At 44.6% G+C, this 20,950-nt stretch overlaps 5 protein-coding genes across 5 annotated transcripts; 4 read left to right on the forward strand and 1 right to left on the reverse strand.

Moving 5' to 3' along the window:
* Positions 1 to 5: 5 nt before the first annotated feature.
* Positions 6 to 757, forward strand: HD556DRAFT_1507485 (uncharacterized protein; the record flags this gene model as incomplete). Its single annotated transcript, XM_041309054.1, has 2 exons — positions 6 to 680; positions 740 to 757. The coding sequence occupies 2 exons, from the start codon at positions 6 to 8 to the stop codon at positions 755 to 757; spliced, it is 693 nt and encodes a 230-aa protein (XP_041153704.1).
* A 1,131-nt stretch (positions 758 to 1,888) lies between these two features.
* On the reverse strand, positions 1,889 to 2,699 carry HD556DRAFT_1313598 (uncharacterized protein; the record flags this gene model as incomplete). The annotated part of the gene is made up of 7 exons (XM_041300815.1): positions 1,889 to 1,924; positions 1,980 to 2,052; positions 2,086 to 2,162; positions 2,214 to 2,247; positions 2,384 to 2,472; positions 2,544 to 2,614; positions 2,678 to 2,699. The coding sequence occupies 7 exons, from the start codon at positions 2,697 to 2,699 to the stop codon at positions 1,889 to 1,891; spliced, it is 402 nt and encodes a 133-aa protein (XP_041153705.1).
* A 1,070-nt stretch (positions 2,700 to 3,769) lies between these two features.
* On the forward strand, positions 3,770 to 5,298 carry HD556DRAFT_1449862 (uncharacterized protein; the record flags this gene model as incomplete). Its single annotated transcript, XM_041307663.1, has 8 exons — positions 3,770 to 3,897; positions 3,952 to 4,086; positions 4,146 to 4,257; positions 4,314 to 4,507; positions 4,634 to 4,697; positions 4,748 to 4,942; positions 4,999 to 5,153; positions 5,205 to 5,298. The coding sequence occupies 8 exons, from the start codon at positions 3,770 to 3,772 to the stop codon at positions 5,296 to 5,298; spliced, it is 1,077 nt and encodes a 358-aa protein (XP_041153706.1).
* A 1,432-nt stretch (positions 5,299 to 6,730) lies between these two features.
* On the forward strand, positions 6,731 to 7,225 carry HD556DRAFT_1449863 (uncharacterized protein; the record flags this gene model as incomplete). The annotated part of the gene is made up of 1 exon (XM_041307664.1): positions 6,731 to 7,225. One exon carries the CDS (start codon positions 6,731 to 6,733, stop codon positions 7,223 to 7,225), a length of 495 nt encoding a protein of 164 aa, XP_041153707.1.
* A 12,308-nt stretch (positions 7,226 to 19,533) lies between these two features.
* Positions 19,534 to 20,240, forward strand: HD556DRAFT_1313600 (uncharacterized protein; the record flags this gene model as incomplete). The annotated part of the gene is made up of 2 exons (XM_041300816.1): positions 19,534 to 19,543; positions 19,600 to 20,240. 2 exons carry the CDS (start codon positions 19,534 to 19,536, stop codon positions 20,238 to 20,240), a joined length of 651 nt encoding a protein of 216 aa, XP_041153708.1.
* Positions 20,241 to 20,950: the final 710 nt, after the last annotated feature.

Consider the following 20,950-nt stretch of genomic DNA (forward strand, 5'->3'; position numbering starts at 1 on the left):
CGCTAATGGCAAAGCTGTCCTTCGATGTCCAGGGTTGTGCACCGTACCAGCCCACTTTAACATCTGCGTCACAGTGGGATGGATCAGTAGTCGGCCAGCTATTCCACAAACTCATCTGCTGTACTGGCTTTATACCTATTGCCGCGCCAGTACCCAAGTTCACACACACATCCGTTCCTGGAGCCTCGCCAGCAGCACCTACGTCAGTATCACTAGACTCAACTTCTGCTCCTGATGAGGACGAAGACATGTCTCCCCTACCCATCACACGCTCGCGACCCTTGTTATACACCCCTGAAGGGCAGTCCACTGATGCCCGCACCCTTGCACGCAGACATGTCTATGACATGCGCTACCTCGGACCTGCACGCATGTGGGGTCCCTTCCAACCCGTGCGACGCAACATCACCGATTCACCCGAGTCAAACCATCTTGAAATATTGGGTGAAGAGGAGAACGAAGACGATGACGAGGACGAGGACGATGACGACTTGGGTCTGATGCACTTTGGACTGATGCATGGGCACCGCGTTCCTGATGTGGATCCACCGATCGAGCTGTATGAGCTCGTACCGGACTATGTGTGGCTTGCGTCTGCGCGTATCACATTATCAAGAAGTTTTACCACATCAGTTTTCTGCATGGTGGTGTTACATCGTATCGTATGGTGGTGTTACATGGTACGTACATCGCGCAAGTGTCCAATGTGCAGTCGCTTAACCTCATTCTAGCCTCTTAGAACTTGTGTGTGGTCTAATATTCGTAAGTCCGTTGAAATTTTCAGAATTTTAAAAGCAGCTTACCTAGAAGCATTAATGCGCACCCCGAAGGCCCAGGAGACGCTCCATTTCCTCCATCTCCATCCGGAAAATTTGGCGCTCCCTCGCGAGCCAAAGCACCATCATGGCGCGCGTTTCTTCTGTCCAGACCGGGGGCTGAGGGTGGGGTTGAACCGGTTCTTCAGGATGGTAGAGTTCTTGACGCACGCGGACTCGTGCACCGGCCCACGTAATGTACATGAATTGCTTCGAAAATATTAAAAACTGTAACTCCTGAATGATTCGTTACTTACGCGCTGCCTTTCGGTCATCGTGAACATCACGTTGCGTGGCCTCGGTACGATTTGCAAAAGATGTTGAGGAATCTGTAGAATACCAGTGAGTACTGATTTATTAAAAAATTCTTGACGTACCTGATGCTCCTGGTTTGCGTCTTCGTTCTGATTTCCGGCTCCTCCGCCTCCGTTGGCATCAGCGTTGTTGTTCATGTTTTATTGGAGCGGTAGATGTTTAGAATGTTTAGAGTGAGTTAATGTCGTTCGTGCTGTCGTAGATTCGTACATATCCCGATTTGGCTGAGGTTTATGACATCTCCGGCATTTGCCGGAATGGTGCACGCGGACAGTGTTCATGGTCACTCCGAGTCCGAGTCGTGAGTCCCTGATGTACAGTTGCACATTTGACTTGCGTTTTTTCAACTCTAGCTCCTCAAGCACAAGCACTGCGTGTTGTCAAAAATTTCCGACGGTAGATACCTGGCTGGAATGTGACCCCAGGGTCAAGTTTTAGCCGTTTCTGGACCTATGGTATGAACCGGCTTCCAGACGGTTGATTTTCCGGATTTCAATCACCTCGAAGACATCGTTTGGCCATCAAGTTCGAGCCAGCTGCTACCATGGGTCCAAAACGACACCATATGTATACCGTATATATATAATAAACCACATATATGGTGTACAGATTAATGATCTTTATTTAATAATGATTTTAAATATTGTGAATATTGTGAATATGCATTAATATTCCATTTAAAATATGAATACATGGTAGCTATAGGAAATATGATGCTGATGCCACCTGCTCGCTACACCTGACAGCCTGACTATATACTAGACGTATACACGCACGCACTGGCGAGGGAGGGGCTACACGAGGTATTCATTGGTGGTCGAGATAAAAATCAATGGAAGCCAGACTTACTGAGAAATGATAGACGTCGTTGGCTTCTGTCAAGGTTGTTTCTTGCTGTTCTGCATTATGGCTTGCGTTGGTGCTAGCAATTTCAGAGTAGATGAGAGTTGCTCACATTGATGTTGACGAAGGTCGCAGCGCTGATGACCTTCCCACTCTCGACCTGTGCTCTGGAGCAAGCAAGCGGCAAGCCTATACAATATATAAGCGACTTTCAAGACTATTGATCTTGTCATTACTTACTGGGCAGTGTAGGTTGCGGTAGCCTAGTATGGACCTGGAAAGAGGGCTCATATGTGAGTCGGCAACTTGGCAGCAAGAGAATAGGAACACCCACCCGACTTCCCGAATTTGCTGACCCTGAAACAATTGCAAAATTTTAAGTAGTCCTTGACAAAAGTAGACGCACTTACTTCCAAACTGTTGGAAAGAAGTCCTCATAGAGGCCGTCCAAGTTGGGACCCCAGGCGAGCATGATCGTGACCTCCTTGCCGAGTCGTTGCTGCGAAACATTAGGTGAAAATTTTGTGCAAAGTGAGATCACGGACACTCACGACTGGAAGGTCAAATTACTGACAAAGGGTCGGGGTGACAAGTAGTTGAGATTGAGTGTGGATTGAAGAGCTCGAGTTCGGCAGTCATCCCTGTTGTCGAGCATCAAGAACAAGGTAAATTTAAACTCCGTGCACATTGATCTGAACACTTACCGTGCGGCACAGCCTCATTCATATAGGACCGCATACATCCAAGCAGACTCGGAGCCTCGTAAGTAATTCTACTGAAACTATTGTTGGCTGATCACAACATACATAGAAAATTACAGCTATACCGGATTACTTGTCACACTTGACATAGGCCATCCCTAGCCAGCCAACTTCTGCGTGTGTGCATGCGCTGCCAGTCCTACCCTCATATAGTACTACTGCTGTGCGATCAGTAAGTCATTCAATGTATCTGTTAGAACTTAGTTGATGTAATGTATGATTTCTTAAGTGCGACAATTTCACCCAGAACCCTTTGCGGAATCACACTTTATCAGAGCTGCTGCTCCCAATTGTGCCTCGCTCGGGGCAACCAATGGGATCGCCCTGGTGGCTCCCGCAGTAGCAAGGATGATTGGCCCAGCGTGTGCAACTTCAGTCTTCTCTTATTCAATGGAGGAAGGGCATGATCGGACATGCTCTTCAAGTTGTCCTTCACCATCAAGCAGGCTTATACTCTTATACTAGTGTTTATTTCACAGTTGCTTCGCGCTTCAGGCTGGGAATGCCTGACGAATTGGCAACGACAGGTATAACAGATGTGAGTCTTGCTTCCGATTCGCTCCATCGTTCTGATATTGTTTGCTGCTAGTTGACTTTGTCTCGTTATTACCCACGACCACCTTTGATGTCAGTGATGAGCCTTTGCATGGACCCACCATGACATTACAATGACGCTACAAGTTCCGCAATGAGATCCGACTCAGAGTTTCGCTTGCGCTCAATACCCCTTTGCTCTGACACCACATTTCCGTTCTTTTCGGAAACGCCACAAGGGTCCGTATAACGACATCATGGTCTGCTCCATTCAAACAGAGTGGAGCATTTTATTAATTATTCAACTTTAGTCCCCACGCGCATCGTAATCTGGCCATGGTTCCATTGCAGTCCTTCCTGTTACAGCGGCTCTGACGACCGTAAATCTTGTTCTACATCCGTAAATCTTACCCCACGTCAATTTCAAATATTGGTGCTTGAAAAGCTTTCATCTTGGGTACGTCAATCACCCTCGTTTTTTCCTTCAAGTTCCTATTACCCATGTCGCAGTCTCCGAGTCCTTCTGACAACAATTCACCTAATGCAACCCATAACGCTCTCAAACGGCGCATTGCTGCTCTAGAAGAGCATAATGCTGAGCTGCAGGGAGAAAGCCATCGCAACAAAAGGTGTTGTACTAACATGAATTGTTATATGTATCTGACGCAGCTGACGTCCAATAGCCATGGTGATATATATGTCCCTGCTGGCCGAGCCGTCCGGCGCCTCGTGAGCTTAACTGACAGGGTTGAGGACCTTATCGGAGAGCACGATCGAAGGAGCGCTCTATGTGATGAAGATGACCAACACACGGAAGAGTGAGTATTATGCTCGAGTACTTCAGTCGGTTGGTTTGATCCTGTTTTCAATATTCTAGGGAGGAACGAACCTATCAGTCATTTCAACAGCTACTTCGCTGGGTTCCATGTGTCCGCAGCCTTATAAACTCTCAAAGTGACGGATATCAGCTCAACGTTGCTTATCAAAAGGTAAGTTGTCCGCCATGCAAGTAGTCACATCAATGTTTAAACCCAATTGAATTCAGCTCAATAAAGGTGCCGATTCAGCACGGGGCGATGATGCTAGTTCTTTGAAGAAAACAGTGGCTTCGTGGCTCAATGAGAGCCGTCCTACCCCCAACCCACCAATCTCCTCAGTCGACAAGTCCGGACGTGGATTTTATCATGATGCGACCGGGGAACTTCTATGTCCTGTGGATTTCCATTGGGCCAATCCAAGGTATGACCTCACTAACCGGCTTACTACACCTCATACTGATTATAGCTATAGAACGAAGGAAGGGATATGAAACTACGAGCCTGACTTCCAAGTCACTGCTCATTCATGGCCAGCATTCTTGTATAGTAACGGCAAATATGACCCTGACGACCCGACAAAAGGGCTGTTCAAAAGTGCTTGGCTCGTCAGGGTGGGTATTAGTATCTGCTTTCAAGGGATTGTACTCACCTATTGGCACAGACTTTCAAACATATTTTTACATCCCCCAGCTCTGCTGGGGAGATACGACCTGACGAAGAAGAACCCCTGGGCTACCAGGAATCATCGCACAAGCGGTCTAGGACCTCAGGTGAACGGCGCACCCAGTCCAACATTGCGACAATATTAGGAATGCGCTCAGTTCAACCGCGAGCTATCGCCTATTCAGCAGTCCAAGTATGTTTAATAATTTTCTTAGACACGAGGATAACTGAAGGGACCTGGAATCCCAGTTACGATTTGCCTTATCAAGCTGTGGTGCCTGGTGTATCGTTGATGATGAGTTTGATCATCGTCAGTTTTACATCTACATCATCGACTACTTCGAGCATCTACCTACATCTGCCGCCAAAGCCTCCATCGACACTCTTCTTGTTTGGTGGAACAGGTGAGTGTGTTGTAAGCTTTCTGTTGTTCGTACATTTCTTACACTTTGTAGAAAGGTCTTTGGGGCTCGCAATGTGTCTACTTACTTGCCTCAGAATGTAGCGCAATACTCTGTTGCTAACACTTCTGCCAGACGCTGCCAGTGATACGTTTTACTAATGCATGTACTACCTATTTGTATTATCTATGTACACAATAATTTACATTGTGGGATCAGTATAATGGATGCGCAGCTATTCTAGAATAATCAAAATTGAACAGAAACGCAAATGAATGGCATGGATCTAGAGTGACAAACGAAGCTGGAATTGTCACACACGGCACATTGCTGCCACAGCATCGTGTATCCCCCATGTAGACCTAATTGTGTAACATGGCGAGGCTACACAATTGAGACATTGAATGACAGCCAATACATATACCCTGGAGGTGTCTGGGAAACCTTTACTTTTTGTCACTGTTTATGAAATATATGCGATTACTGCCTGAGATTGAAATCATGCATCAGAACGAAGTAAGTGCAAGAGATGCTCCACAGTAAAAATAGTTTGAAACATATATCGAGAGGGCATAAGTTTGGCTACTGATCTATGGTTACTACAGCTTGACTCATGTGACAGATTGTAACAAACGGGCCATCACATTTAGGATTATAATGTAGTATCTATTATCAAATGAATAGACCAGGTGTATCTAACTGCCGCCATATGATATCCACTGCTCCAACAAATGACATACGAAGTCAAAAGTACCGATTCACAGCAGGATGCCACTTACTGGTGAGTCCTAACTTTTGGACGTTATACCATAATTGTGTCATATCGAAGACGCCCGTGGCCAAGTTGTGGCTTTACAGATCTGTAGCCAAAATGATATTGCACAGAAGTAAGTCACTAGTTTCAATATGAATGAAAGGGAAGCTAAATCATCCTCATCACCCTAGTCATTGGCCACGGGACTTAAAACGTATAATACTATTTATGAGTCTACAGACTGACGTGCCGTGATTTTACTAATTGTAGGTGTTAGACATTTTGTAAGGTGAGTATAAGAGTTGGTCGTAAAATTTATGTTTAAGTGGTGAGTAGTTTGAACATTTACGTACTTGATAACTTTGAGGTATTAACTGAACAATTAGTAATCAAATAATTGAAATATTGAAACACTAATTTATTTTTATGGGAAGTTTCGGCGAGATCTTCTTTCAACTCAGTTGAGTGTATCATATCCGCATGGTCTAGTAACTCATTTTCATAGCTGCTGAGTATAGTGATTTAGGGCGAATTGCGGTCCACGAGAACAAAATGTGCATTACATAATGCCATTGGAATTCTACCCTCGTTGCCTCCAGGTCCCATTCCTATATATGGATATAGAACAGCCCATAGCCAGCACCTCGCCGCATGTCGTTCTCTTGGTCTGCAAGCAGTGCAATATAAAATGCCTCCAGGCAGACATCTCATCATATCGTGTTTTCGTTCTTATCCTGAAAACCCACAGGACTGACTCTGAACATCGTTGTTAGCTGATTGTTCTTTCCAAAGCATACACATACCTGTAAGTTTTTCAGTCCAAGAGATGGGAGCATCATGCGACGTTACCATTGACAGGTCCACGCATTACCATCCTTGGGCAAACTCAGAGATGGGAAGTCTATTTAGTCAGAGTTGGCCAGAAGCATACAGTCCATCCCTTGCCGATATAGAAGTGCACCAGAAAGCAGAGCCTGAGGCAGCTGCTGCTGCCATAGCACAGATTGTCAAGCTCATCAAGTCGAATCAAGAATTGCAGCAAAAGGATTTGGAGTTTCAGCAGGCCGCCTTACAAGCCATGGCAGCCGCAGCAGCCTCACAGGATCAGGCCCACAAAGAAATGATGGCGATGGTCCAGGCCGAATGTGTGGCCGCCAGAGCACAGATTGCTGAGCTCATCGAGTTGAATCAAGAATCGCAACAAAAGGCTTTGGAGGTTCAACAGACCGCGGCAGCCTCACAGGGTCAGGCCCATATGGAAATTATCCAGGGTATCAGTGATATAACAACCACTATCATCAGTGATTTGATGAGACCTTGATATTGTAGCCGTGCGAACTGTAGACGGATATAATTCTGCTCCTGCTAAATATGATCATTCATACTGTTAAAACTTTGAGTTGTAAATACATAGCCATCAAGGCCTGCAAATTCAGAGTAGCATGAGCAGTGCATGACAATGTGATGACATTCCTGCATTGCAGCCGACGAGGGGTGGTAGCATACTGGTGGTGATCATTTTGAACATTGTCATTTCGTCTTACTTTTGCTTTGCATTATGACCTCATCCAAGACATTCTCGTGGGAGGTGCCTTTAGCACTCGTCGACGAATGCAGAACAGCGTGGGACTTCATAACAAGGTCGTGCCCTATGGCAATGGAGACCGACATAGGACGACAGCATACTCCCGTTATACATCTTAAATACCTTCGTTTTTTGTCATGTTAGTTTAGAATTAAAATATCATTTAAGACCTTCCTGTGGGGGGTGCCTTTGGCACTTGTCAACATATGTAGAGGAGCATTACATTTTGTGACAGAAATCTAATATGGTGTCATCGCAGCAGGCAAGGTTCAACAGCACACTCGTCTCAATTTCATGGATCGCTCTGATTTTGCCCGATTTATATTTCGATTTATGATGCTATTCAAGACCTTTTCATATGAAGTACCCTTTGGGACCAGTCAACAAACCCAGTATAGCATTAGACTCAGCAACAAAATTGTGAATGCCATCATTGTAGCAAGTCAGCACGACCTTTTGGACTTGGTCGAGCTTTTTCGGGACCTTTCCAAGTGAACTGTTAACAGCAAACTTAAGAATCAAATACATTCGCTAGTATCCTACCAGAAAATTGAGATACAAAGAAACAAGAGAACCGAGAGTAAAGTAAGGTCAAATTGTTGCACACATGCTGCATAGTCTAATTCTAATGAACAATTACAGGTGGGTGCGCGCGGGTGTCAGTGACATGAGTACATGGTAATGATCATGGTGAGAGGCGATAGTGTTAGAATGATACATTCAAAGTGGACTATAGCCCTAAAACTGAGATACATCCATTAGCTGAATTATCCATATCCAAAAGGATGTATCCTTCAATACATCCATGGTGAATCCCAAATGAGCATCAATATTATACACAGCTGCATTTTTCGCATTTTTGAAACTCAGCTATGTTTTGATTTCTAGGATATATTCTATATTTGGTGATGGATGTATTCATATGTTATAACCACAATTTTGGCTTCCAAATGCGGTAATTCATAAAACATATCTCATTTGGGTGACCTATAGCCTCCCCACATTATCCCCACACCCCATATTTCCGCATTTTTGGCCACCTACTGTGGGAATTTCCCCACAACACCCAAAACATCACCCAATATGGTACACCCCACAATTTTAATTATTCCCACATCCTCCCCACATCATTGCAGCTTCACCACCACACCACAGTAGCCCCCCCTTTATATATAAGTAGTAGTTTAGTATATATATGTGTAATATAATATAATAGGCTACTTTTTTTGTTTGTTTGTGTGACTGCTCCTTCTCCAGGGGCAATTCAACATAGGGCAGGATACAGAACACTTTCGCATTTTTGCCCCTTTGGTGGGAAAGTGTTCTATGGTATTTAGAACATGTTTATGAGCATATATGAGTAGATTCTCATCTTTATTTGACCCCCTAAAGCATCCTACATCAATAGATATAGCACATATGCAAGAAAACATAGAATATGTTCCTATTTAATTATTTCTAGGTGAACAAACTTGAAAAAATGATTCCCAGCATCTATTCAACAATAAGAACAATGTATCAGGAGTCCATGACCATAGGATTATCCCCTGTTGCATGGTGTGCCCCCCTTCTCCTGGTGGTTTACCCCCTGTGAATTTTTTTTCTGTAGGACCAGACCTCAATTGAGATATGGGGCCTATTTCTATGTATATTTGTAGTATATCTATCATATAGCTGGCCCAGGACACACATAGGATCCTGCTACAAGGACAAAAACATAGAAAGTTGTATTTTTGATGTTTTTCAGTATCTTGCTCTTGTGTAAATGATCTACCCTGTTCATGTATAATTATGATAGTGTATATGATTGCTTTCTATGACTAGGATCAGCTCACAATATGCTAGAGTATTGAGATTATGTATATGCTTGTCATTTCTACTGATTAGGGGCCCATACCTTCCAATGATTGATATTTAATGATCAGACACCTTGGACGCATTTCAGATATATTCAATAGTATAGAACTAAATTTACAGAAAGATCAACCCAGAATTGAGAGCTGGAGAATTGAAATAGATAAGAAATGGAGTGTGGGAAAGTTCAAATACTCAAAACATCGAAAATGGTCAGTTGAGTAGTGGTCAGACTTTAATGCTGGCTCAACTCACTTTTACACTGGATCCCTTCCACCCACCTCTACCCTCAGAGCAGTATGTAGTATAGGTTATTTAGGTAGTCTACCATGTATTCTACATATTTTTAATGAAATATTTGAGCTGCATCATATATAAATGTAACTTTGTATGAAAAGATGTCAATTGTCACTTTTCACATATATGTCATTTAACTTGTCATTCAGTCAGTCCTTCATGGATCTTTCTAAAACTTCAGATTCATCATCAGGGACATATATGAGAGGCATTCCAGGTCTCTGATCACCTATCACAAGCTTAATTACTATGTAGGCTTCTTATCAGTAGAAATACCCTCTGTACATTAGATATCAAATTTGCGCCCTATGTAGGGCTGATTCTTGGTGTAGAACACATGTGGCAATGTACTACTGATTATATATGAGCAGGGCTGGTTATTTATGTAAGAGTAAGATATTGAAAAACATTAAAAGTGTCAAAAGTGGGATTTTCTATGTTTTTGTCCTTGTAGCAGGATCCTATGTGTGTCCTGGGCCAGCTATATGATAGATATACTACAAATATACATAGAAATAGGCCCCATATCTCAATTGAGGTCTGGTCCTACAGAAAAAAAATTCACAGGGGGTAAACCACCAGGAGAAGGGGGGCACACCATGCAACAGGGGATAATCCTATGATCATGGACTCCTGATACATTGTTCTTATTGTTGAATAGATGCTGGGAATCATTTTTTCAAGTCTGTTCACCTAGAAATAATTAAATAGGAACATATTCTATGTTTTCTTGCATATGTGCTATATCTATTGATGTAGGATGCTTTAGGGGATCAAATAAAGATGAGAATCTACTCATATATGCTCATAAACATGTTCTAAATACCATAGAACACTTTCCCACCAAAGGGGCAAAAATGCGAAAGTGTTCTGTATCCTGCCCTATGTTGAATTGCCCCTGGAGAAGGAGCAGTCACACAAACAAACAAAAAAAGTAGCCTATTATATTATATTACACATATATATACTAAACTACTACTTATATATAAAGGGGGGGCTATTGTGGTGTGGTGGTGAAGCTGCAATGATGTGGGGAGGATGTGGGAATAATTAAAATTGTGGGGTGTACCATATTGGGTGATGTTTTGGGTGTTGTGGGGAAATTCCCACAGTAGGTGGCCAAAAATGCGGAAATATGGGGTGTGGGGATAATGTGGGGAGGCTATAGGTCACCCAAATGAGATATGTTTTATGAATTACCGCATTTGGAAGCCAAAATTGTGGTTATAACATATGAATACATCCATCACCAAATATAGAATATATCCTAGAAATCAAAACATAGCTGAGTTTCAAAAATGCGAAAAATGCAGCTGTGTATAATATTAATGCTCATTTGGGATTCACCATGGATGTATTGAAGGATACATCCTTTTGGATATGGATAATTCAGCTAATGGATGTATCCCAGTTTTAGGGCTATAGCCCAAAGTGATATATCCATCCACCAAGATGGGGTGATGGTGAACATCCAGAGGTTGTCTGAAAACAAAAAGCTCTAGCACCTACTGAGCTTAAACGCCATGAATTAGAAGTACAGATATTCGTCATGATCTTCTGCATCCCAGTCATCTGCGCCCTCTACTCCTTTGTCTTCGTCATAGTTTGCGTCTTCATCTTCATCTTGGTCTTGGTCCTGATCGGCGTCTTCATCTTCTTCCCCGTCATCGTCACATTCCCCCTTGCTCCGTCATCGCCATCGTCACCACCATCGCCATTACCAATATCTCTTCCATCCTTATAGGGCGGAATATGGCTCTTCCAATCCCCGTCGTAGCCATTCTGGTCTTCTTTTGACATTGGGCCATCCCCAGGTCCTTCATCCGCGCAAGCCTTCGTTATCTCCTGCAAGAACTTTGGATGTCCAATTCCATGGTACGTGTACCGCATGAACATGTCTCTGTCCATGAATCTGAGCGGTCCATAGTTTGAGTGAGGACGACAGGATGGGATGCTGTACTTACATGCCAACATAGTAAGCTTCCCAGTCATCTAATTCGCCGCACTGACGTGCGAATGACTTTCCATGGCGAAGGGAGGTGGTTCCACAGCCAGAAGCAAAAGCTGGGATCAGGTGCGCACCCCGGATGACCTGACCAGGGTCCAGAAAACCAAAGGCATCACGGTCAGATTCCTTGACGAATGCGACATTCGGAAGCTGAGCGCAGCTCATCCCTGATTGATGGTCGCTCAAAGGTGCCAGCCATCTCACAAAAAGAACCTCAATTTGGTGTTTTTTGACTCAACCTTCAATATTAAGCCATGCATTCATGTGATAAATGCCCAGAACTCGGGCATACCAGTATGCATGTTGAGGCTTTGTTTCGCCAGATAATACCATGACATTGCAGTGAGTCCGAGGATTGACAGTGTCATACTCTTGTCTAAGATCGTAAGTCGTGTAATGGACCTGTGGGTTGAATGATGGTAAGCCAGTAAATGTCACAACACACGTCAAGTACCTGCATAGTTTGCACGGGGTATAGCCTATTATCTGAAATTATGACCGAATTCCGCTCCTCATCTGTGAATGCATGGTCACAGTAGCTGACATCTAACTTTCGAAATCGATACAGCACATGGTCCTTGAGTTTCGGTACAAATTCCTGTACCTCATGAGCAAGATGAACTATGAGAGGACGCCACCACCTACTGCCACAGCTGGATCATCCTCATGATCTCGTAGGAATCTGAATATGTCCAACGGGTTGTTGCAGCTAAGTTTACGTATGTAGTGGTGATCTTGAAGTCCTGTAGGCAAGTCGACTGGTGCCCCCTGGCTAGCATATGAACTGCAGCCTTCTTCCGCGACTCGCCGAAGAACGCGACGACGATACTCATGCCTGGCAAGTTGCGCCGGGGTATCTAGTTTATTGGTCAGTGGATAGAACACTTTTAGCGCTCTATGGGCCAATTCTCCCTGGCCCAAAATCAGATTGAGATGACAAGATGTAAGTGGGAGCACGTACGATTTGTGAAGTGAAGGAGTCTATGGTCCCAAAAAGTTGGATAGACTGTAAATAGTCTCCCATGGTGTGAAATTTGTAAGTATTCAAATTAAACTTCTTGGCCTTTCGGCCACCACTTCCTACACCTGAATTATTAGAACCAGAGTGTTCACGGGCAGCCTTCTCTTTCGGTAATTCTAAGGTGGTGAAAGAAGCACAGGTAACATCCCGGAACTTGCGCAATTGACTAGAGAGGTGCTTGAAGGTCTTATCCAAAGTGGATAAGGTTGTTTCCGAATGCATCCTTAGTTTGGCAAGGGCATGCCATTGGGAAAACTTGTACAAAAGTGATTGTACGACCACATCGTGGTCCTCTGGGAATAGCCCTTCAAAGACCGGCATAGTGCACTGAGATAGAAGTCAACTAAATACGTGGCAACTGAATCAAGAGGACAAACCTGCAAAATGTCTTCGAAGTCTCTCGCTGCGAGCCGTTTCATTTCCGAGGTATTATTGGCGAATTTGTGTATGACGCCATTGCCATAGGACGGAACTTGGCGAAATCTACATTTGATACCATTACTTTTAAATAGGTTGGGAGAATGTCATATAACAAACCTGTCATCAAAAGTTGCAACCAGCCGTTCACTGCCTGGGAGTGCATAGAGTAGATGTATGAGATGGGTGAACAGCGCTTTCCATGCGCCTAGCTCGATTTTGTGCATGAAATCAATGATGAGCATGTGAAAGGTGTCAAATCCCAGGGGTCTGAGTTTTTCCGCAAACACATTCTAGCTCAAAGTCAGGTACTGACGAAAGCAATTGATTTCAAAGGCACTCACCATGGTAGGCACCCATGACCCTTCTCCAAGTGTTGCCTGCACCTTTGAGCCATCGACGGTATGTCCTGATCCATAGATGAATCCACGAGCTCTCGTTACACTATCCAGACAGTAGGTCCTGAGGTTAGCTACACGGCCTTGTATGTCCTTAAACAGGCCCATAAGGTCGAATGAGGCTTTTGGTGTGAGACAGTGTGGACACGGACAAGAGCCCATGTCCTTTATTGTTGCTATCAAAACCCTGGAACATTGATTAGTATTTAAACAATGAGACAAAAAAAACTAGCACACTTTTCTGGATAGTCAGCAGAGTAAGTGAATATGCATGGAAATACCCTTCTTAATATGCCGTCGGGACACTGAAGTACAATCCCATGACAGTAGGCTTCAAGGAAGTCGGTATCTAGTAGATGTTTCCAACATGCATGGAACAAGTCCTGCCGACAATGCGTGTGGAGGGCCGCCATACTGCTTTTTGATATCTGAGGTAAGCTGTTTATGACGTCTTTGACACTATCTGGAAGCTAGAATATAGTGTGAGAGATGTACAACGCCAAAGACTGTTAACCTACCGAAGGTAAAAATCCGACCAAATGACACGCACCAGATTTGGGTGCTGAACGTGCATACTTGGTTAAATTACTGAAATAGAGATAATGTCACGAGTACCTCATACGAACCACTATTCTTTTCTGAACTCTAAGTCATTTAAGCGCACACAGAAAGCGCCCACACGTAGTAATCTATTTACAGTTGAAGAAGTTCCATCTATTACGCCTATGGCGTCTATTATAGAATTACCAAACTCGCCCGTGATTGAATCACGTGACTTATCGGACAATGCCAAAGATGACGTAGACGTTATGCCATGCGACACTCTTGGAATGTTCCAGAGTCTGACGGTTGCTGCGGCACGTGTCATGACATCATAGTTATATATAGAATCGTACGATACTTTCATTTATTCTGATTGGTAGATAGTTTGAACTAAGATTCAGTCTCCGCTTTAATATATGTATATAGGTAGCCCGTTTGTAGTTAGTAGTTCCTTAGTTCAAACCTCTCGTCTGTACATTACTTGTACCAGCCCAGACATACCTGCTCAATTCTATCTCTTTTGTGATTATCCTTGTTTGAGTCCTAGTCTCTGCCCCTACATTAATTCGTTATAAGGGTTGTGACAGATAAATGGGCCAGGCCTTGGCTGTTCCGAAGGTCGCCAGATGAGTCGCGTCAGAGAAGAACATAAGTCCGGCGATGACGTGTTTGAGTGAGCAGTTGGGTTCCTTTGGCTGCCTTTGCAGGTCATCCTGGGCCGCTAACCAGGAATCAGAAGTATAGAGCTCGTCGAATATGCGCTCTTGATGGCTGCCCAGAGGATCTCTCCACAGATGCTTGAAGGGCAGAAGGTGGAACACGTTGGCCTGGATGTCAGCAAATGCAGAATGAATCACTCCTACGAGCGGCCTATAATGAAATCCCGGAATGTTAAATGACTTGGATGGCTCGTCCTTGGACTTCGTAGGTATGTCAAGGGTAATACTTGTCTCTAACCAGTCATCCGGAAAGATGACAGTCCCCTTTCCTCCGTTATTGTCCAAAGTGCACAAGCTCTTCTTGACCGAAAACCCATCCAGGTCCCTCGGATTGAAGTCCTTCGCCTGAATCACGTCTTTAACAAGGCATGATACTTCAGCCTCTGATTTGTGATGACTGCCGGTGTTCATCCACACCATAAGGCAGTAGACAGTCATGTTAGGGAAGGGATGTGGTGGTGCGGGGGATGATTCGGGCTCCGAGGCATTGTCGGTTCTTGGACTCGAAGTAGCCAGTAACGAAGAAGAGATGTATTTATCAGGCTCAAATGAGGGACGCCTAGGATATTGCCGACAGAGTCCAATTGTGTTGAAAGTGGTTTGAAGAGAATCACGCAGAGTTAAAAGGACTCTTTGAATCCTGCTGCAAGGAGCACTCTGAGTCTCAGAAGACAGACTGTTATTCCCCAAAGAATCTGAGAGGTTGGTATCTTCGTCGTGGGGTAGAAGATTGTGGAAATCTCTTGGGACCGGCCTGAGCTTGCGTTGCAAAGGGCATTGACCTGTGACTGCTAGTGATTAATGAGGGCTATGATGATAGATACAGAGTGACAGGAAGGTACACACCTGGGGCATCATGGTCTCGCTCATCAGTATCCTCCATTGCAACATCCAAGACGTCGGAGTCGAAGATTGATGAGTAAGTTGCCGTACTGACATGAGCAGCGTTGGTGGGGTTGGTAGGCTGATGTAGGGTGCCAAACACCCTATGTTCGCACTGAGCTATAGGTTTCAAACAACCGGCGTTCTTGGTAAATCGGATTGGTCCGAGCTGGTATGGGTTGGAGGGTAGTGAGTGATGTGAGTGTGTTGTAGCAACCTACGAGATTAGTGACTTACCCTACTACTAGGAGCACCACTACCGTGACTAGTCATGAGTTGTAAGGATCTTTGCAAAGTTTGAGCGGATTCCTGTGCCCGGTTTCACCTTCTCTCGGTAGCTAATGTGCTTTCCTTGCAGTAATGCTTGCAGATAGAACGATGCCTGCTTAGTCCACAAAAGTCTGTATCTCTCTCCCAAGAACAACGCGGTGCACCGCAGAACACCATTGACAGGATGAAAATGACAAACAGAATCCAAGATGATCGCGAGAGACGCATTACCAGTTGTGATCATAAGGGTAGTAGTACTACCTATTCGATTCGTATGAACAAGCTTACTATTATGTCTCCTTGTTGGGCATTGCCATATATATATATCATCATAGCACTTGCTCGTACAAAGCTATACTGTACTTGCATATGTGGCCAGTTTGCTATGAGGCCTCAAGGAAACTTGCAAGGGATAAGACACAAGCAAAACTTGAATTTTCAAGTCCAGGACGACGAGATATAAATGGTGCTGTACTTTAGGTGACATCATACAAGATAAGCGAGTTGGTAAGATAAAATAAGCTAGGAAGTCACAGAAAGATGCAGCCTCCTCAAATCACCCCTATGCCACCCACCCTACAGGTTTATATTCCGGCATTAGACAACTTGCCTTCGTAACTCTCTGCGCCCATGCATCTTCCTCGCGCTTCAAGAGTAACAGGAGTTGAGTGTACTGGCAGACACGAGTCCGCGCTGTGAGGTAGCTTGAATACATGCTGTCAATGCTTAATTTGGTAAATAGGGTATCCTGCTCATCGTCTTCTATGTCGATTCCGTCAAGTGCCATCTGAAACAGACTCAGTGCTCGCTGCTAAGCAAAACCATGGGATTCTCGTACCATATACGTCTGCTTCTCTCGTTTTTGCTCAGCACTTTCGATGTTTGAAATTTGAATATCGACTTCGGGGAAGTCATTCATGCTGACGTGAAGAAAGTCTTGGGCGCTTTGTGATAATGATGGCGTTGATGATGGCATTTTGATAAGTTTAAGTAGAAACATTTCAATCAAGATCTATTTAAATATTTAAATGAGATTTTGATCAGAGCATTCAATGTTTTGAATTTCCACTTACAATACAAATTGATACTGTAAATTACCGCTACTGCTGTCCAGGGTCGTGTCCTTCTCAGCTGGGTGTTGCGTGACGTAGTAACAATGGCAGCTTGCATAAGCTTTCTGCCCTTTGTAAGGGTTCAAAAATAATACTCTGGGGGGACGAGTGAGGATGGCGTTTAAATCAATCCGATTTCGGGTCCGTGCAGGGCCAGAGTGTGCTGCATTTGCCAATACATGAGGGAAGACAATTTCATATAACGAACGAGTGGAAAAGGAACCAATCTCCAAAGCACTAGTAAAGTCTGGGCATGAGGAGGAATTCACTGTCAAGACTAGCAACAGTCACCTCAGTGGATTGAACATGTATCTTCTCCGCGGGCATGAAGCAATTCATCCGAAGAAGATAACTTGCTCAAGATAAATTAATGCCGGGCATAGGTAGTGCCCTGCAACCGTGTGTCCTTCAGTAAAAATTCAATCGGAGTATCGAAACTGGCTAAGTTACTGCTCAACAAAATATGATGCTTGGAAGTTGGGATCCCATCTCAATCCAAGCATCTACCTGTGAGATGCAAGAGGTGCCTACACAGGACATCAACAGTTGGGGTAAAAAGGACAGGCTGACAGAAACGCAAACAGAAATAAGTTGCATCCAAGGTCGAAGTGTCTCCTGTGGGAACAAGTCAGCCAAGAACGGTAGAACCAACGGACACCTTTGGCGAAGACAAGGGTACAGTGCGCGCTAGTCGGGTGAGATCATCTAGAAAGGGCAAGAAACCCTGCAGCACGTCAGGGCAATCCCAAACGGTGATGTGCTGTGTATCCATAGCCATCAGGTGAAGAGAAGAATTGTAAGTGTTCTGATAGTCCTTGTTCAGCTTTTCTTGAAGGTGACTAGTGCGTAATCGCCTCACCTTGATTTCGAAACCAGAAATGAAGTTGGTTCTACTCAAGCCAACACAAACGACACTCCAAAGGAGTTTTGTGTCCGGAAAGCCTGAAGCAGATTGTTCGATATGAACGTGAGCATACAGTTGGCTCCTACCACGCTGCCGTGACAATCCTAGAGCGAAAGCCGGTGACCTCAAGACTGTGATCGGCATTATCTGCAAAAGTACTATGGCCACTGAGTTCCGTTGGTGAACCTGAGATGAGCGCGAGGAGTATCAAAGCCCAAACAAGAAAGAGAGAGATGCTGGAAATGACAGTGTTGTTCTAGGTAATGATAGAACGAAGTGGCGGCTCCTTGGAACTCAACCAGAGAAATACAAATTTCGTTGAGCTCAACTGCAAAACCTCGTCATGAAAAACTTCGAGGATTGAAGCCAAAAGCAAATGGCCAAACGGTGAATGAATGTGACGGAGAGCCTGAGCTTCAAGTTTCCAACAAACGTGTCAATGAAACAACTTGAAGAGCATCATGATAGCTTGAGCATTTACCTCAGACAAGTAGAACAAGAGTGCTAGGCGAGTGATAGGGATTAAAAGCACTGCGTCTCCCTATAAGATACTACAGGCAATAGGCCTGGTGGGTAGTATGATAATCCGTTCAGGCTGCGGCAGTCGCAGGATCTAAGTTTGAAAAAATTGAGACTCAGAGCTGCACCAAATGGTGCAAATTTTGAGTGGGAAAGCAGTCGGTGGATTGAGAAGAAATAGCTGTCATATGTATCAGGAGATGCAAATCAGCAGCATATGGTAAGATTCATCATACTGTCTGAGATCTGAGACAGTCTAAAAGTCAACTTCAAAACGGTGTGGGAAAATAGTGCTCACAGTGCCCAGTAAACGCAGACCGCTTCCGGTGAGAGCGTTCAACATCATCATGATGAAGCACGAAGTTCAAGTTCAACTTGCTCCAGTACCGCTCACCTAACAAGCCTTTGACAACTCTGCTGAGCTTGATGTGAATCGCACCTGCCGCAGCATTTGACAGTGTCCGAGGACCAGTGTTGACTCCATGACATACTAGTATGATCATGACCGTCGTCCCTCCCACCTCACTTAATACATTCTTTCACCCCTCCAAACCATTCCCTGATGTTTCTACTTCCTGTATTATTCTTAGTCATACTTGTGGCCATGCCTTGTCATGTAGCCCAGATTTTGTGAAACTGGTTCAACCATGATCAACCCTGTGTGACCTACTAGTATGTCCTGTGCGCCAGTCAATCACTGCCAGTGAGTACGCCATGTCAGTGGCTGCTAACATCAAGTCAGCTCCGGGCGTACCCAATCCATCTCACTTGTCATGCATCACATCATGATGTACTCCAGCCGCTAGAGCCCATTTGGCAGGTAAGCAAGGTCTGTTCAGTCACAGTGACCTTAGAAGTCCAGAACAATTTCAAGATATAGAGCTTATCATTATTGAATTTAAATAGGATGCTGCAAGGTTCAGACCGGCAAAGATAATATGTAATCTGTACTGCCAACTCGTGCTAGGCAGGTATAAATGTCCTCAAGGCGTTCAATGCACTGGCAGTATGGTGTTCATCTTAACAGTTCATTTAGATCACTGTTACCACCTGGACCTTGAGGCCTTCCAAGCCATTCTAGCTGCATTTGAGTTGGAGCCATGCCTCCAGGTAAGTTTTTCCAGATAATTTTATACCAGATGATCAACCTGCACCGCTTCAACTAGAGCACGCCCACCTTCAACAAGGTTATGGCTCTGATATGCCCTTTATTGAAATCGCACCTTTGAAAGTGTCGGGTCAATTGAAGACTCAGAGGAAGAAGAGACAAGAATACAGTAAGGGCGCCTACATGAGCAACTCAGACGACACTAGCTCTTTTCTTCATTACAAGCCGCCCACACTGCCCCCAAACTCCGCCCAACCGTCCTTTCTGCCGCAACCATCCTACTCACTACCAAAACTTCCCCAATTACCACCACCACCACCACCACCACCTCCCAAATTGCCATTGCCACCTTCGTCGCCACTTTCATCGCCACCTTCATCACCAACTCCCGAATTGCCATCGACACCTTCATCGCCACCTATGTCTCTTGAAGTTCTGCCAATGCCTATATCACTCCCAGAATCTCTCGAAGTCCTGCTCGCACCATCATCCATGCCACCATCTCCAGTCATGCATACCGTGACTGCCTCAGCCTTGGTGTCTGTGTCAGACGCAAGTCGCCGTGACTATGGTCAAGTCATCCATAACATAGAGTCGGAGGATGAGTCGGTAGTAAAGGAGGGACTTGAAGTTGATGCAAAGTGGGACGTCACCCACGAGCACCTTTGGGCCAATTGGACTAGTTGCCTAGATGATTAGCTGCTCATTCACTACAGCTACTAGTACTGCATCTGAGAGTCACGGAAAGCTAGGGAACATGCTAGTTACGCCGGACTCTTCTCGGAGCTTTCACTGATGATGTTCAAAAGCTTTGACACGTCCAAATTAGGGAAGTCTATCTTGGTTTCATTGGCTGTGATTTAGTCATGTGACCGCTTGTGAGGTAAATATGTGAATGCGCTTACTTCACGTGATTGTAACTGAGTGTGACACTGCACAGTGCAAATACGCCAGTAGTTGCTGATATGACAAATGTTATATCCCATTTCTTCAATTCTAATTGACAGAAAATGTATTGCCAATGTAACTGAGTAGCCTCCTGACCAATAGATTTGTCTTAGTCCATGCTGGTCCATGCTGGTCACGTGATTAACGTAGAATCGCTACCGGCATTTGCCGATTTCTGAACGATCGATATCATTTGGTTATCTCTTCCGTAGCTTCCACACCTGACCTCACCATGCCACACCCAAACCAAACGCTCAGCATTCATCCCGGTAGGGGAGACGGGCTGAATCTCGAGGAAACCCAGGTGAGTTGAACAATTTATCTGTTTTGAGTAATGCTAAATCGGATAGGCTTTCTTATGACTACAACAAACACCTACTCATTGTCGACATGCCCAGTATCCTCCATGAGAGGTTCTTTGATCATTTGAAGGATGCCATGGCTGCCTACTTTCTCTTCCT

Source organism: Suillus plorans (genome assembly GCF_016647745.1).
Source record: "Suillus plorans strain S12 chromosome Unknown HD556scaffold_95, whole genome shotgun sequence".
Taxonomy (NCBI): domain Eukaryota; kingdom Fungi; phylum Basidiomycota; class Agaricomycetes; order Boletales; family Suillaceae; genus Suillus; species Suillus plorans.